This window comes from Corythoichthys intestinalis, chromosome 3 (assembly GCF_030265065.1).
Source record: "Corythoichthys intestinalis isolate RoL2023-P3 chromosome 3, ASM3026506v1, whole genome shotgun sequence".
NCBI lineage: Eukaryota > Metazoa > Chordata > Actinopteri > Syngnathiformes > Syngnathidae > Corythoichthys > Corythoichthys intestinalis.
Window position 1 is genome coordinate 44147235 of NC_080397.1, and position 16923 is coordinate 44164157.

Here is a 16923-nt window from a genome sequence, read left to right on the forward strand (position 1 = left end):
GAAAGATAAGACACAAGATGGATATATACATTCAACATACGGTACAAAAGGACTGTATTTGTTTATTATAACAATAAATCAACAAGATGGCATTAACATTTAACATTCTGTTAAAGCGATCCATGGATAGAAAGACTTGTAGTTCTTAAAAGAAAAATGTTAGTGTAAGTTATAGAAATTTTATATTAAAACCCCTCTTAATGTTTTCATTTTAATAAAATTAAAATGAAATTTTCAATCAAAAAATATACTAGTAGCCCGCCATTGTTGATGTCAATAATTACTTACACAATGCTCATGGGTGCTGAAGCCTATAAAATCAGTCGCACCCAAGCGCCAGCAGAGGCCGGCAAAACTCCATAAAACACAACACGTGAGCGTTTCACTGCACTGTCATTTAAATCTCTCTGAGCGGGGCATCTGCGTTGCGTCAAATATTTTAATGTGATTAAAAAATTAATTAACGCCCGTTAACGCGATAATTTTGACAGCCCTAATTAGAATACTTAGGTCCTTGTCAATTCTCTAAATTGGACATTAACCCTTTAACACCTGAGCCTATTTTGTCTGAATTTGCATGGCTTTGATGTTGCCTTTATATTTCAAAGAAAAAAATTCACATTGGCCTAGTTGGGTCCCTTTTTTCAGGACACCATAAACTTCATATCTAAACTGTTGTTTTCTTCACTGACCAATTATAATCAACATTTTGGACCCAAAAAGACCAAAAAATCTTTACCAAATTTTTATGTCCCATTGTCAGCCAAACATGCTCGACGAACAGTTTTGAAGCTTGATAATATTCATTCAACTTGTTAGGATAAACATTCAACAGACAAAAATAAGACTGAATAGTTTATATTTGACAGTACAACACAAACAGCTGGTATGGTCATAGGCGTTTTTGGACTTTACACGTACTATGGTCAAAACAGGTTATATACAGTAGACCAACAGTGCTAAATAATGAAAAAATATCTAGATAAATATGTAAATACATATATATCATCTCACACAAAAAGGCTTTGGAGGATATCTCTTTGTGAGGTTAGGTTTTGTACCCATCACCTTATCAAAAGTGTACAGTGCTGGCCAAAAGTATTGGCACCCCTGCAATTTTGTCAGATACCAGAAAATGATAGCAATTGCAAATGCTTTGGTGGTAATATCTTCATTTATTTTGCGTGCAATGAAAAAACGCAAAAGAGAATGGAAAAAAAAAATTAAATAATTATCACTTTACACAAAACTCCAAAATTATTGGCACCCTCAGCCTAATACTTGGTAGCACAGCCTTTAGATGAAATAACTGCGAACAACCGCTTCCAGTATCCATCAGTGAGATTCTTACAATGCTCTGCTGGAATTTTAGACTATTCCTTTTTGGCCAACTGCTCCAGCTCTCTGAGATTTAATGGGATTCAGGTCTGGAATCATTGCTGGCCACTTTGGAAGTCTCCATTGCTTTCTCTCAAACCATTTTCTAGTGCTATTTGAAGTGTGAGACTCATGACCTCTGAGAGAAACCCAGCTTTCTCAAACTGGGCCCTACATTATGCTGCAAAATTTGTTGGTAGTCTTCAGACTTCATAATGTCATGCACACGGTCAAGCAGTCCAGTCCCAGAAATAGCTAAGCAACCCCAAAACATCAGTGAATCTCCGCCATGTTTGACTGTGGTGACCGTGTTCTTTTCTTTGAAGGCCTCACCTCCCCCAAACTCTATGTGGATGCCTTTTCACAAAAGCTCTACTTTTGTCTCATCTGACCAGAGAACATTCTTCCATAACGTTTTTGGCTTTCTCAGGTAGGTTTTGGCAAACGCAAGCGTGGCTTTTTTTATTTCTTTGGGTCAGAAGTGGGGTCTTGCTGGGTATCCTACCACAGAGTCCCTTTTCATTCAGACGTGACGGATAGTACGGGTTGACACTGTTGTACCCTCGGACTGCAGGACAGCTTGAACTTGTTTGGATGTTAGTCGAGGTTCTTTATCCACCATCCACACTATCTTTCGTTGAAATCTCTCGTCAATTTTTCTTTTCCGTCCACATGTAGGGAGGTTAGCCACAGTGCCATGGGCTTTACACTTATTGATGACACTCCACACGGTAGACACAGGGACATTCAGGTCTTTGGAGATGGACTTGTAGCCTTGAGATTGCCCATGCTACTTCGCAATTTTGCTTCTCAAGTCCTCAGACAGTTCTTAGGTCTTCTTTATTTTCTCCATGCTCAATGTGGTACACACAGGGACACAGGACAGAGGTTGAGTCAACTTTAAGCCATTTTAACTGGCTGCAAGTGTGATTTAGTTATGCCACCACCTGTTACGTGCCACAGGTAAGTAACAGGTGCTGTTAATTACACAAATTAGAGAAGCATCACATGATTTTTCAAAGGGTGCCAGTACTTTTGTCCGGCCCATTTTTGGAGTTTTGTGTAAAATTATAATGATTTAATTTTTTTTCCATTCCCATTTGTGTTTTATCATTGTAAGCTAAATAAATAAAGACATTACTACCAAAGCATTTGCAATTACAATCATTGTCTGGGAGAAATTGAGCATTATCTGACAGAACTGCTGGGGTGCCAATAATTTTGGCCTGCACTGTATACATGCAATCAAGCCGCTCGAACACACGGCTTTATATAAAAATTGAAAAGATTGATAGTGGGAAAAAAAAATCAAATAACACTGGGGAAAAAAAGTCTCCTCAAAAATATTGACAATAAAGTACTTCAATTTTTTTTCAGGCATGCCACTCAGTTCCCCTTGAGCAAGACAAAGGGCTAGGTCACAGAGCCCACTCTTCCGCCGTTTGCGCTGTCAGCCTGTCACTCTTCCCAACTCGCCGACCCATCCGAAGAAAACAATGACAAATCTAGTCTATCCTCTTCCTCAAGTTGATGAAATAATGAATTAGCGTGCACTAAATTTAGGTTTTGAATTATTCCGCACGTTTCAAAGTCGCTCGCTCAATCCAACCGGCCTTCGCTCGCTACCTCGCCTCCCTCTCTTTAGCTGTCGCCTCGCTCTGCAATTTATTAAAAAATGTTCACATTAAGTTCGTCCTTCGTGACCTCACAATGCCTCCTGGGATATGTAGTCGTTCGTGGTGCTTTCGGATTTGAAAAAGGACAAGAAATGATGGAAATGAAAACACATGGTCCATCCAGCGTTTTAATGCTTATTTATGAGGGCAATAAAACTATACAACTCAAATGATATTATCTCCATTATACTTCGTCGATTGACTTCAAGTAAAAACGGGCATGGACCTCAACTTGAGACTAACCAGTGGCAAGTAGGTGACGTAATCACAGCGTGACGAGGCTTTAAAGATGATATGCTTAAACGTATCGCCGCCGACATGTCCGGTGTTAAAGGGTCAAACAGTCATTTGTAAATATAATACCCAACCTTGCACTCCTGAAATGAAACTTAGTTGCCTGTTTGTTTCTATAGTCTCAGAGGAGAAGTACCTTACGCTGGAGGGATTCCATAGGTTTGCAGTTGATCGAGCAAAGCAGGACATCCGAAGTGTCTGGAGGGCAATTTTGGCATGTGGCTATGACCTTCACTTTGAAAGGTGAGACTGGGAATGCCAGACGCCTCTAACACTTTCCTAATGTGATGTAATGTCGATATACCACATGCTGGCTTCCAAGAACATACTATGCATGCTCTACTATATCTATATATATAGAGTATTTATTTATGCACTGTGAATCGCTGGCAGTGTAATGTAAGCAAATACTGCTTTTAAAGTTTTATAAACCTGCTATAGACTTCACAATCAGTTGACGGGAAACGGGGCGCTGGGCCGCACCTTAGGGGACCTATTTTCAAAAACTTAAAATCCAAATTTTTTCAAAACCAAAGCCGCTAGCGACCTAAAACCAAAACAGGCACCTCTCTTAGGCATTTACAGTGCCTTGCAAAAGTATTCGGGCCCCTTGAATCTTGCAACCTTTCGCCACATTTCAGGCTTCAAACATAAAGATATGAAATTTAATTTTTTTGTCAAGAATCAACAACAAGTGGGACACAGTCGTGAAGTGGAACAACATTTATTGGATAATGTAAACTTTTTTAACAAATAAAAAACTGAAAAGTGGGGCGTGCAATATTATTCGGCCCCTTTACTTTCAGTGCAGCAAACTCACTCCAGAAGTTCAGTGAGGATCTCTGAATGATCCAATGTTGTCTTAAATGACCGATGATGATAAATAGAATCCAAATGTGTGTAATCAAGTCTCCGTATAAATGCACCTGCTCTGTGATAGTCTCAGGGTTCTGTTTAAAGTGCAGAGAGCATTATGAAAACCAAGGAACACACCAGGCAGGTCCGAGATACCGTTGTGGAGAAGTTTAAAGCCGGATTTGGATACAAAAAGATTTCCCAAGCTTTAAACATCTCAAGGAGCACTGTGCAAGCCATCATATTGAAATGGAAGGAGCATCAGACCACTGTAAATCTACCAAGACCCGGCCATCCTTCCAAACTTTCTTCTCAAACAAGGAGAAAACTGATCAGAGATGCAGCCAAGAGGCCCATGATCACTCTGGATGAACTGCAGAGATCTACAGCTGAGGTGGGAGAGTCTGTCCATAGGACAACAATCAGTCGTACACTGCACAAATCTGGCCTTTATGGAAGCGTGGCAAGAAGAAAGCCATTTCTCAAAGATATCCATAAAAAGTCTCGTTTAAAGTTTGCCACAAGCCACCTGGGAGACACGCCAAACATGTGGAAGAAGGTGCTCTGGTCAGATGAAACCAAAATTGAACTTTTTGGCCACAATGCAAAACGATATGTTTGGCGTAAAAGCAACACAGCTCATCACCCTGAACACACCATCCCCACTGTCAAACATGGTGGTGGCAGCATCATGGTTTGGGCCTGCTTTTCTTCAGCAGGGACAGGGAAGATGGTTAAAATTGACGGGAAGATGGATGCAGCCAAATACAGGAACATTCTGGAAGAAAACCTGTTGGTATCTGCACAAGACCTGAGACTGGGACGGAGATTTATCTTCCAACAGGACAATGATCCAAAACATAAAGCCAAATCTACAATGGAATGGTTCAAAAATAAACGTATCCAGGTGTTAGAATGGCCAAGTCAAAGTCCAGACCTGAATCCAATCGAGAATCTGTGGAAAGAGCTGAAGACTGCTGTTCACAAACACTGTCCATCCAATCTCACTGAGCTCGAACTGTTTTGCAAGGAAGAATGGGCAAGAATGTCAGTCTCTCGATGTGCAAAACTGATAGAAACATACCCCAAGCGACTTGCAGCCGTAATTGGAGCAAAAGGTGGCGCTACAAAGTATTAACGCAAGGGGGCCGAATAATATTGCACGCCCCACTTTTCATTTTTTTATTTGTTAAAAAAGTTTAAATTATCCAATAAATTTTGTTCCACTTCACGATAGTGTCCCACTTGTTGTTGATTCTTGACAAAAAATTAAAATTTTATATCTTTATGTTTGAAGCCTGAAATGTGGCGAAAGGTTGCAAGGTTCAAGGGGGCCGAATACTTTTGCAAGGCACTGTATGAGTCTCCATGAGTAGTGGCATAAAAAAATTCAAAGCAGTTCCCTAATAAAATCCTGATTAATTATTTTTATATAAGCGTAACAAAACTTAAAATGGCTATAAAATTCTCACATTTTACGCTAGATGCACAAAAATCACCAAATACAGAGATAATCGCCTATATTTTTAGGATCAACGGCAATATTTAACATATCTTATACGTTTTTGCCCGAAATAGTGACTTAATTTTTTAAATTTATCTTTTCAGCAGCTAATAAATCATTCAATTTTCGCATCAGAAACTTAATACTTGAGGAAAGTAGGGAGAATCATCTTGATTTTACTCAAGAAAAGCTAATTTTCATTTTTCTATATCCAGTCACAACTTATTTAGGTTAGCATGTCTTGCCGACTATTCGGGCCTCGTCGTTTTTAGATTGGAATGTAACATACAACACATAAAATCCGATTTTTTTGTTGTTGTTTTTTTATGGTCGCAAAATTATTTATATGACTATTTTTTTTTGCCAAAAAACGGGCAGTTGCTTGAAAATTACCTGATTATTTGAATGTAAAGTTACGCTATTGTGTATAGATACAAAATCCAACATGGCGGCCATTACAAAACAAAAAGCTTTTTAAGTTGAACATTCTTGTAAATAAATGCCTAAATCCCTGAATTCCTATAGATGTGAACGTAAAACAGTCTAGATTCTTGGTTTTAAGCAAAAAAAAAACAAAAAACAAAAAAAACGGGCAGGTATTGTTTATTTTACGTAAATATTTCAAGCTAAAGTTAAGCAAATTTTTTCCATTCATTTTTTTTCACATCATTTCAAAGTGCGTGCATGGTGCTATTTTGTATAATAATTACCTTGAATCCTCAACCAAATCACTCTTGAGACACTCTTGCCTGCTTGTATGCACTAAAACAGGGGTGGGCAAACTATTCCACAAAGGGCCGCAGTGGGTGCGGGTTTTTGTTGCAACCCATTAAGAGGACACCTTTTCACCAATCTGCTGTTTTACAAGTGCAATCAGTCAGTTGCAGTCAGGTGCTTCTCATTTCTGCTGAAACCTCATTGGTTCAACTATCTGTGCTTGGTCAGTTGGAACAAAGACCAGGACCCACTGCGGCCCTCGAGGACCGGTTTGCCCACCCCTGCACTAATACCTTTTGAGCTGTTTCCACCTAAATCCAGCATTAGAACACAGCATGTGTTTGAGTTAACCGCAGTGAAAGCCCTGCGACACTCTGCCTGGCCAGGCCCCCTACGTGAAGCCGTATCGCAATGTCTGTAGGAGCTGTCGTGTCAACTGATTGTGAAGTCAATGAACTTGCTTTCTTTGGACATGGCAATGCACCCCATTCTTTTAGTCAATAATCTTGGTCTTACTTAGGTGCACCTGCATAGACACACGTCATGCCCAGAAGACTTGTCGGAAGTGGACTTTGGAAATGGACGTTGCATTGGTCCAATACATCAACAGGCTGTGTCGTCACCTTGCAATCACACCAGCCAGACTACATCCCCATGAAGTGTACTTGGAGCCCAGTGATTGTGTCGATCCACGTGTGGCCTGCCTGCTTAGTTAGTAACACACTTCAACATCTGTTTCTTTTGACAGGTATTTAATCTGTAGGTGATACAAGTCAGGAAGTGATTCTAACAAAGTTTTGTGTCTTTTGAAGATGTGTCTGTAGAGAGCTTGCGTTTGCGTTTTGCTCTGCTTCAGTCCCTCAATAACACTCTGGAGAGTTTCTTCCTGCCACTGGTGGAGTTAAGACAGACATGCACTTATCAGAACAGCATTGCTGCCTTATTATGCGAGGCCAAAGGTAAATTTGACATTGTTACTTTTTGTAAATCACAAGGATGGGTGTCCACAGGAGCAGATTAGATTTTTCACCATAAACTTCCCACTTTTTAATCCACACAGGACTGGTTTACTATGACACTAAGGTCACAGTAATGAACAGAGTACTGAATGCCACAGTGCAACGAACAGCAGACCATGCAGCTCCAGAGATTACATTGGACCCCCTTGAGATTGTTGGAGGTGGAAATTATTTCAACTTGTTGCAGCTACTAATTGTATGCGTTGCATCTCAACATACGTCCTCTTGATGCACTGCAGGTGAGATTAGATCATCAGAGAACACATACTTCTGCCAGGCTGCACGTCAGCTCGCGTGCATGCCGTCGTCACAGCTTTGTGTGAAATTAGCCAGCGGAGGGGACCCAACCTACGCATTCAACATCCGCTTCACAGGGGAAGAAGTTCACGGCACAAGTTAGATTTTCTGCCTTTTACCTACAGTAAATTTTATTTTGATGATTTCAGTTTACAGCATTTATGTTTGTATCTTACAAGGCGGTTCCTTCAGGCACTTCCTTTGGCAGGTGTGCAAGGAGTTGCAGAGTTCAGCTCTTTCTCTGTTACTGCCTTGTCCTAGTGCTGCAGCAAACCGTAACAAGGTGAGCCCGACTGTCTGAACAGATGAGTATTTTCTTTGCTCCTCATTAACTCATTGGCCACCATTGTCGGTGATAGAGGTCCAATCCATTTCGAATGAGGGTTCTGGCAGCGGCCATTCGATCGTTGCCAATCCCTCCTAGTTTAAATGATTTGGACATTTATTTAATTTCACAGCAGAAGGCAGAAAAGAGCCACATGTAGCTTTGGAGCCGCACCTTACGGGTGCCTAATCATTGTTAATGTCACAGAAAGAGTTAAAAATACATACATATAAACATAACATATGAGGTTATATTAGATTCCACTTTGTCATATTTCGCACGAACAAAGCAAGGAAACGCAATTTACACCTAATCTGAATTGCATGAATAGTAATTAACTAAGATATGCATTTACCAGATTCCATGTATACAACAGAGTAGCAACTATGTTTAATGAAAAAGGAGCAGGTTCTACAGCGAGGAAATAATTTTTATAACTAAGTATACCAGAGACTTCACTACACAATCTATACAGTACTTTTGGTGACATTTTTATTTAGCAGTGTGCCGTGTGCTTGACTCAACACAGGTTAGGTAACACTGCTGTACAGTATCATTACTATGCACAATTGCACAATGTGTAATTAATAGAGTAGAAAAACAGGAAATAGGCTTATTTCCAGTACGTACATAATTTTACAGAATGTGCCAATGCACATAGCTTTGTGCAGATTTAAGCCATTGCCCATTATGAAGCAAATTGATGTCCAAATTTATTCAATATATATTTTTCTGAGTACACCAACAAAGGTATTGCCATAAACACAAACTTTTATGCAAGATGGACTGATGAAGTAAATGGGACTCAACATTTGAAGTAAACTGGACCGTATTTTCTGCACTATAAGGCACATTCGAATATAAGGCACACCTGCAATGAATGGCCTGTTTTATAACTGTTTTCATATACAGTGGTACCTCTACATACAAAGCTAATTCGTTCCAGGACCTTGTTTGTAAGTCGAAATGGTTGTATGTCGAGCCGGATTTTCCCTTAAGAAGACATTATAATTCCATTAATTTGTTCCACATCCCAAAAACCTACACTAAATCCTTAATAAATACTGCTTTAGTATTGCAAATAACAATTACAAAGAGCAACAAAAAATATGAATAAAAATCGGAATAATGATATAATAATAGTCCTTAAAATAATAATAACTGTAATAATGTAACAAATAGGGTTGTAATGTGGCGCATGTATTTTGCTTGGTGCACCTGAACGCACTGCGGGGCTGACGGCAGAGTGAGAGAGAGTGCATTCAGTTTTTACTTTCACTTTTCGTGCTCTGTTGTTGGGCGTCAGCTGCAGCGGACAGTAGGCATGTTGTGTTTCACAAGTTCTGAAATAAATGATTAAAAACCTGACGAAGCTGGTGATTTCTTTGGCGATGTTTAAATAATGGTCACCTTAACTTATAAAGACTGGTGAATGGAGAAGGACCGCCGAGATCGTAGACATTCTTCGGCTGTATTGTCGAACCAGTTCACGGACGCGTGCACCACGCTCATATTTTCCTATCATTTCCATCTTCATTTCAATGGTAAGCATCACCTTTTTCCTTTTTTTTCACCACCTGCACTAATATTGTTGGAACCCATGTTGATTTCTCTCACAAGAAAATCCACCGAGCGTCTAGTTTGCAGCACTGTCATAAATCGCCGTATTTCGAGCATGTCATTGGTTGTAGAAACAAATGGCGAGTCAAATTTTACGTCAGATGTCGAAAAGATGGTGTGTCAAAGCGATCGTATGTCGAGGTCCTATTGTATAGGGCGCACTGCATTATAAGGCGCTGTAGAAGTTGTTGTTGGGATTGCATTATGCATCCACTACATGAAGCTGCGTTAAAGGGAATGTCATGCCCCCGGTTAACTCATATTGATTCATATATAAGGCGCATCGGATTATAAGGCGCACTATCGGCTTTTGAGAAAATGGAAGGTTTTTAGGTGCGCCTTGTAATGCGGAAAATACGGTGAACTGAACTCAAAATTTTAAATGAACTGGATTTAGGTTTAACCGCAAATATGAAATTTTAATCCAGACTTAATTTGAATCTGGATGTCCTTAATGATAGTGCAATATGTAGACAACTGAGCTAAACATTCTGACCGATTATGCTGTTGCCAGCTCACTCTTTAAAAGGCATCAAGAGTGAGGCCAGGGCTGATTACACGCAAGTTCACACAATTTATATTCATAAATTCTGCTTTCTCAGAAATGTGAAATTTTCCCCAAAACTTGATAATTCAAGTTAACACAACTCATTTTTATCAAATTAAACCACGTTAACCTGATAAAATGAGTTCTGGATGTACAAAATGACAAGTTACAAAAAAAATGTGAAAATTTGATTTGTCCACTTAAAATCTTCAAATTAGCGTAACGTAGTGTATTGTAGTCTTTTAATTTCACTATTCCAGTCAAATGTAATATTCACCATTATTATTAGAACATAATGTTTTTCTTTTGCATTTTCAGGGGAGGTTCATATTGACACCATGCCCTATCAGCTATTCGGAGGAGCAGTTGTTGCACTTCTTTGGTCAGCTACTTGGCATTGCCATACGGGCAGACGTGCCCCTTCCTTTGGACCTGCTGAGCTCCTTTTGGAAAGGTCTGGTGGGCGAAGCCCTTGACCCAGAGCAGGACCTACAGGAGGCAGATATGCTGACCTACAACTATGTCAAGAAATTTGAAAGTGTAATTTACCTGTACTTTTAAATATTGCAAATATCCTCTCACCAAGTTAACTTTTGGTTGCAATTAAACCTCATTTCAACTGTTTTTGCTGTGTAGGTTAATGATGAAGCTGAGCTGGAGGCACTCTGTGCTGAGATTTCCTCGCAACACCATTCAGGTGAGAGCCCCGATTCTCCCAGCAGGCCCTGCTGTTCTTTTACCTACATCACGATGACGGGTGAGGAAGTGGAGCTTTGTCAGGGAGGACGGAACCTCACTGTCAGGTGACTGTTTTTTTTTTTTTTTTTTTTTTTTTTTTTTAAATCAAAATTTATTTTTCGCAATAGTAGTGCATTGGTTTCCAGTTTAAAAAAAAAAAGGTGACTGTTGACGAGAAGAATTTTATGTGGTAAATTGACAGTTAAACTCGCTATATTTTATTCTTGCATTTGTAGTTGGGAGAATAAGGATGTGTATGCACGGGCAGTACAGAACCTTCGTTTGAGGGAGCTGCAGAATGTTGAGTGCATGACGGCAGTGCGTGCAGGGCTGGCCTCCATAATTCCTCTGCAGCTACTAACCATGCTCAGCCCACTGGAGATGGAACTACGGACCTGTGGCTTGCCCTACATTAACCTAGAGTTCCTCAAGGTTTACCACCATCACATGCTGTTTTAAAAATTGTAATCTTTATGGGGCGATTATATTTTGGGATTTACTAGTACATCTCCCTTTTTCTCCTGCTAGGCTCACACAATGTATCAGGTGGGTCTGATGGAGACGGACCAGCATATTGAGTACTTCTGGACCGCTCTGGAGATGTTCACTCAGGAGGAGCTTTGTAAGTTCATCAAGTTTGCCTGCAACCAGGAACGCATCCCCTTCACTTGTCCCTGCAAGGACGGGGGACCTGACACCGCCCACGTCCCTCCATACCCCATGAAAATTGCACCTCCTGATGGCGCAGCAGGTAATGGTAATCAATATTCTGATTTTACAGGAGGAAGGCCGTTGCTGCTTGACGGTCTTATTAGTGCTGTGGTCGCTTGTAACCTTTAACCTAATCGCAGGGATAGCAATAAGCATACAGTGAAGAAAATAGGTTTTTGAACACCCTGCTATTTTGCAAGTTCTCCCACGTAGAAGTCATGGAGGGGTCTGAAATTTTCATCGTAGGTGCATGAAAAATCCAGAAATCATGATTTTTTTTTTTAAACGATTTATTTGTGTGATACAGCTGCAAATAAATATTTGAACCCCTGAGAAAAACGAATGTTAATTTTTGGTACAGTAGCCTTTGTTTGCAATTACAGAGGTTAAACGTTTCCTGTAGTTTTTCAGCAGGTTTGCACACACTGCAGTAGGGATCTTAGCCCACCCATCAGTCAGGTTGCTGGGCTGTCGCTGAGAAACACGGAGTTTGAGCTCCCTCCAAAGGTTTTCTATTGGGTTTAGGTCTGGAGACCGGCTAGACCATGCTAGAACCTTGTTATGCTTTTTACAGAGCCACTCCTTGGTTTTCCTGGCTGTGTGCTTGGGGTCATTGCCATGTTGGAAGACCAAGGCACGATCCATCTTCAGTGCTGTGACTGAAGGAAGGAGGTTGTTCCCCAAAATCTAACAAACAGGGCCCCACTTATCCTCTATCATACAGTGCACTCATTCTGTCCCATGGGCAGAAAAACACCCTCAATGATGCTACCACCCCAATGCGTCATAGTAGGGATGGTGTTCTTGAGATAGTACTCATCATTCTTCTTCCTCTAAACACGGTTAGTAGAATTATGACCAAAAAGTTCTGTCTTACTCTCATCTGAACACAAAACTTGTTCCCATGACTCCTCTGCATCATCCAAATGGTCAGAGACAAACTTAAGACAGGCCTTGACATGTGCTGTTTTAAGCGGGGGAACCTTCCTGCCATGCATAAGTTCAAACCATGACGTATTAGTGTATTACCAACAGTAACCTTGGAAACAGTGGTCCCAGCTCTTTTCAGGTCATTGACCAACTCCTGTCGTGTAGTTCTGGGCTGAACCTCACCTGTCTTAGGATCATTGAGACCCCACGAGGTGATATCTTACATGGGGCTCCACGCCGATTGAGATTGACCGTCATGTTTAGCTTCTTCCATTTTCTAATGATTGCTCCAACAGTGGACCTTTTTTCGCCAAGCTGCTTGGCAATTGCTCTGTAGCCCTTTCCAGCCTTGTGGAGGTGAACAATTTTGTATCCAGCGTCTTTGGACAGCTCGTTGGTCTTGACCATGTTACAAGTTTAACACTAGAACTACCAAGGATGGATCAGTTGATACAAATCACCTTTGTAACCAGAGAAGGATCATCTGACCCTAATCAGCATATCTGTTGTGAGCACTACGGTCCTCATTAGTCATTCCCATTCACACTCGCAAAACCACAGGGTTGGATTGCTCCAATGAGCATCTTGAGTGTTTTCAGGGCAGGGGTGCTTTAGCTGATGAGGGAAGGGTAAATTGGTGTTGTTCTAGCTGGCCTGTTGTCACTTTCAAGCCCAGAAGACAGGTTGTGGTGAAAAAGCCACCATAAAATAGACCAAACTACTGACAGGATGTGACTTTTCTTTTTAAGTGTTTACTTGTGACTTCAACTCTTCCAGTTTTATCCTCTGTGTAAACCAAATAGAACATACTAGTCCGGTTTTCTTTTTTAAACTTCATGTATGGAACCATACTATAGTCAGACTTAAAGTATGTGTCACAAGTACTGTGTTTGTTTAAACTGCATGGAGACAGAAAGGTGCCATTGGATGGTTGTCTGAGGCAATGAACACCTTTAGAGGTCATTTTCTCTCCCCCATCCTAATAGGCTTGTCCAGTTGGACAAAATAGTGTTGCTTGTCGGACAGTGGACCACTCAGGCAGGCAATCGGGTGGACAACCTTTTTACATCTTCCAAAAGATGCAGTTTGCTTACTTTACAAGGGACGGTGTAATAAAAAACAAAACATTTTTTATGTGGTGACATGTGAAACTTCACTCTTTTCCCGTTGTTCGAGGTTGTTGCCGAAGCAATTTTTCCTTCTGTGCCTTGTTTGCGGCCACGTGAGAGTGAGCCAATTCCTTTGCAAGACCCAACAAGAAGTCCACCCGTCTCTGATATTCAAGATGCTAATTGCAGCTATCCAGAGTGAACCCCCCCCCCTTCACACCTAGGCAACGACCCCACAGGGGTCTGTAGGGGTGTGGCCTGCTTGATTGCTTATTTGAGTGGTCTATTGTTTGACAAAACCCAGTAGTCAGTTTGGTATCGGGGTCATTTGACACATTTCTGGTATTTCTCTGTAGCCCAAAAAAAATCCCCCCCGGGACTTCCAGTGTTAAGTCTTACTGATTGCATGGGGTGGACAGGTGTCTTTATGCTGCTATCAACCTCAAACAAGTGCATCTGATTCAGGATACTACATGGAGTGCAGGTAGACTTTTTATAGGCGGGCCAACAGATCTTTCAGGGTAAGAATTGTAGCAGGTGTTCAAATATTTATTTGCAGCTGTATCACACAAATAAATAGTTCAATAATCAGGCATTTTGATTTCTGGATTTTGCTCTTTAGAGTAGGGGTGTCCAAACTTTTTGCAAAGGGGGCCAGATTTGGTGTGGTAAAAATGTGGGGGGCCGACCTTGGCTGACATCCTTTACGTAGAACAATATATTTAAGCAAATTTTAGCAAGCCATTCGGTGTGTCACATTTGCTTAATTATTTTTTTCTCTTTCGACTCTCGGGCTCTTGCGAAATACTGCTGCTGTGACATTAAACTAGCTTCAAGTTGCTTCAAATTCTCGCTGCGTATCTTCCCTGTAATCTTGTTGTACGTGTCAGTGTGTCTTGTTTGGTAATATCGCCTCACATTGAACTCTTTAAAAACAGCGACATCTCTTTGCAAATGAGGCAGACACAGTTTTTTGCGTATTTTAGTGAAGAAATAGTCTAATTTCCACCCATCCTTGAAGTGTTGGCCATCACAGTCAACTTTCTTTTTTTTGTTGATTGTCACCATTTTAGAAAATGGAAGTAATGGGTCACACGGAGTAATGTTGCTTAGCCCTTAAATACCTCCAACATAAAGCAATTATCAGAGAATCCCTATATTTGAAAAATAAGGCCCTAATGAAACCTTTTTTTCAAATTTTTAAAAAGAAAAGTCAAAATGAATATGTGTAATAAGCGCTCTATATCTATAACCCATGCTAAATCATGTATTTTTTTTTTTTCTCATGGAACCTACAGATGCATGTGTTGACTTGCATCCATCACTTTTTTTTCTCAAAAAGAAATGTCAGAATTCTAAATTAGTCTCAAAATCATGAAATTTTAGTTGTATCAAACGTGATACATTTGGCAATAAAGGGTTAAAGTGCTGCTGCCTTTTAGCGGGTAAATGAGGGGTGCATTTTGTGTTTAAGCTACTTCATATGCTGGTTGCAGTACTGCTGACCAATTCATTAAGTCTGTGTTCGGGCCAGACGTTATTGATTTTATGACAGAGGCTGGGGGCCGGATGAAATTTGACCACGGGCCGCATTTGGCCCCCGGGCCGGACTTTGGACATGTCTGCTTTAGAGTATCTCTCTTACAGTGGATTTCACCTACGATGAAAATTTCAGACTCCTGCATGATTAAGTGGGAGAACTTGCAAAATAGCAGGGTGTTCAAATACGTATTTTCTTCACTGTACATGAACGTATCAGGAAACTTATTTAGTTATGATATTAATTGACTCATTTGACGTGAAACACTGTAGATGGTCATAGTGACGAATAATACCAACAAACCTAAGTTGAAACCCACAATACACTGGCTAAATTGCAATTATTTGTAATCGATAATCTTTTAATGACCAAATAATTTAAACTGTATGATTTCCGGTGCCAAACCTGACAATGTCTTACTGCGTATTTCTGTCTTGCTTGTAACTGGTTTAGTGTATACCTAACAAGTTGCGCAGTCAGTGATAGTGTTGTGTTGTATCTCCTTTTCCATGTGGCAGGTCAGCCAGACGCTCGCTACATCCGCGTGGAGACCTGTATGTTCATGGTCAAACTGCCACAGTACACCTCTTTAGATGTGATGCTGGAGAAACTACGTTACGCCATCCATTACCGCGAGGACCCCCTCAGTGGCTAGGACTTGCACACCCCCCTCCCCTCTTTTCTTGAACCCCTAAGCTACTTGATGCCCTCCATCCACTCCCCCTACCCTTACCCCCTGCCTCAGAGATTCGACTCTGATTTGCTTTAAAGTCACTTTTTTTTTTTTTAAGTTTTCCAATGCTTTGCATGTTGACCCTTGAATATGTTCTTGATGTGATATCAGGGAAGATCATCACAAGCAGCTCCTAGACCTATGATGAGTATCTGTTCTGGTTGCACTGAGGAGTGAAACAACTGTTACACTGGTTATTGATTGCTCCACCTATTTTTTTTTTCTTTTTCTTTTTGAACCCCGTAGCTGCAGTGATTTGGGAGTTGAGTGCTGAAATGTGAAACAGTGCAAATGCTTCCATCCAAACTCCAAATGCATTACCCAGCTGACTCCTTCTGTGCTCAGCCAGTGGGAAGATGTTGTGAAACATGCCTTCACACTGAAATGAAAGCCTTTTTTTTTTCTCCCCTGCGGGAGTGAAGCTGCGATCTCAACACGGTTATTGTAGCTTGTGTGTGGTGTGACCACTTTTTGCAAGAGAAATAGTCCTGTGCGCAGACTATTATGTAGTTTACTGACTACTAAAAATTAATGAACAAATGTATGCCTATAAAACCTGAACCGATCTAGCTAAGACTCTGAAGAGATGGTATTGATGCGATCTTTCATCTAAATAATAGAATAATTTTCTCATTGATTTGGCATCATATTGGTCCTATAGACGCTGCTATTAGTGAGGCCAGCAAGTTGCTATGGTGATGTAAAGTTGTAAGAGTTGAGGGAGACCATGTTGTTGTGAGCTGTCCCTCCCATATGTGTGCTTTCGCTACTGAATGTGAAACAAACCCCCTCCCCAACATACACAATCTACACTCATTCATGGTGCGGTGAATAGGGGAAGGGGCAGTAAGTTCTCTTCAGTTCTGCCTTGTAGTTGTTTTCTTTAATGGAAGAAAAATCTCATTTAATTTTTTTTTTTTTTTTTTTTTTT

At 40.6% G+C, this 16923-nt stretch overlaps 1 protein-coding gene across 1 annotated transcript in view; it reads left to right on the forward strand.

Annotated features, from left to right (window-relative positions):
- LOC130913169 (probable E3 ubiquitin-protein ligase HECTD4) overlaps positions 1-16923 on the forward strand; it is an 82655-nt gene extending 65732 nt beyond the window's left edge. The window contains exons 66-76 of the mRNA XM_057831538.1: positions 3467-3590; positions 6944-7134; positions 7236-7382; positions 7484-7603; positions 7682-7837; positions 7919-8022; positions 10550-10771; positions 10868-11034; positions 11206-11401; positions 11498-11720; positions 15778-16923. Coding sequence (XP_057687521.1) covers positions 3467-3590; positions 6944-7134; positions 7236-7382; positions 7484-7603; positions 7682-7837; positions 7919-8022; positions 10550-10771; positions 10868-11034; positions 11206-11401; positions 11498-11720; positions 15778-15914 — 1787 coding nt within the window. The 3' untranslated portion in view covers positions 15915-16923. The remainder of the gene's footprint in view (positions 1-3466; positions 3591-6943; positions 7135-7235; positions 7383-7483; positions 7604-7681; positions 7838-7918; positions 8023-10549; positions 10772-10867; positions 11035-11205; positions 11402-11497; positions 11721-15777) is intronic.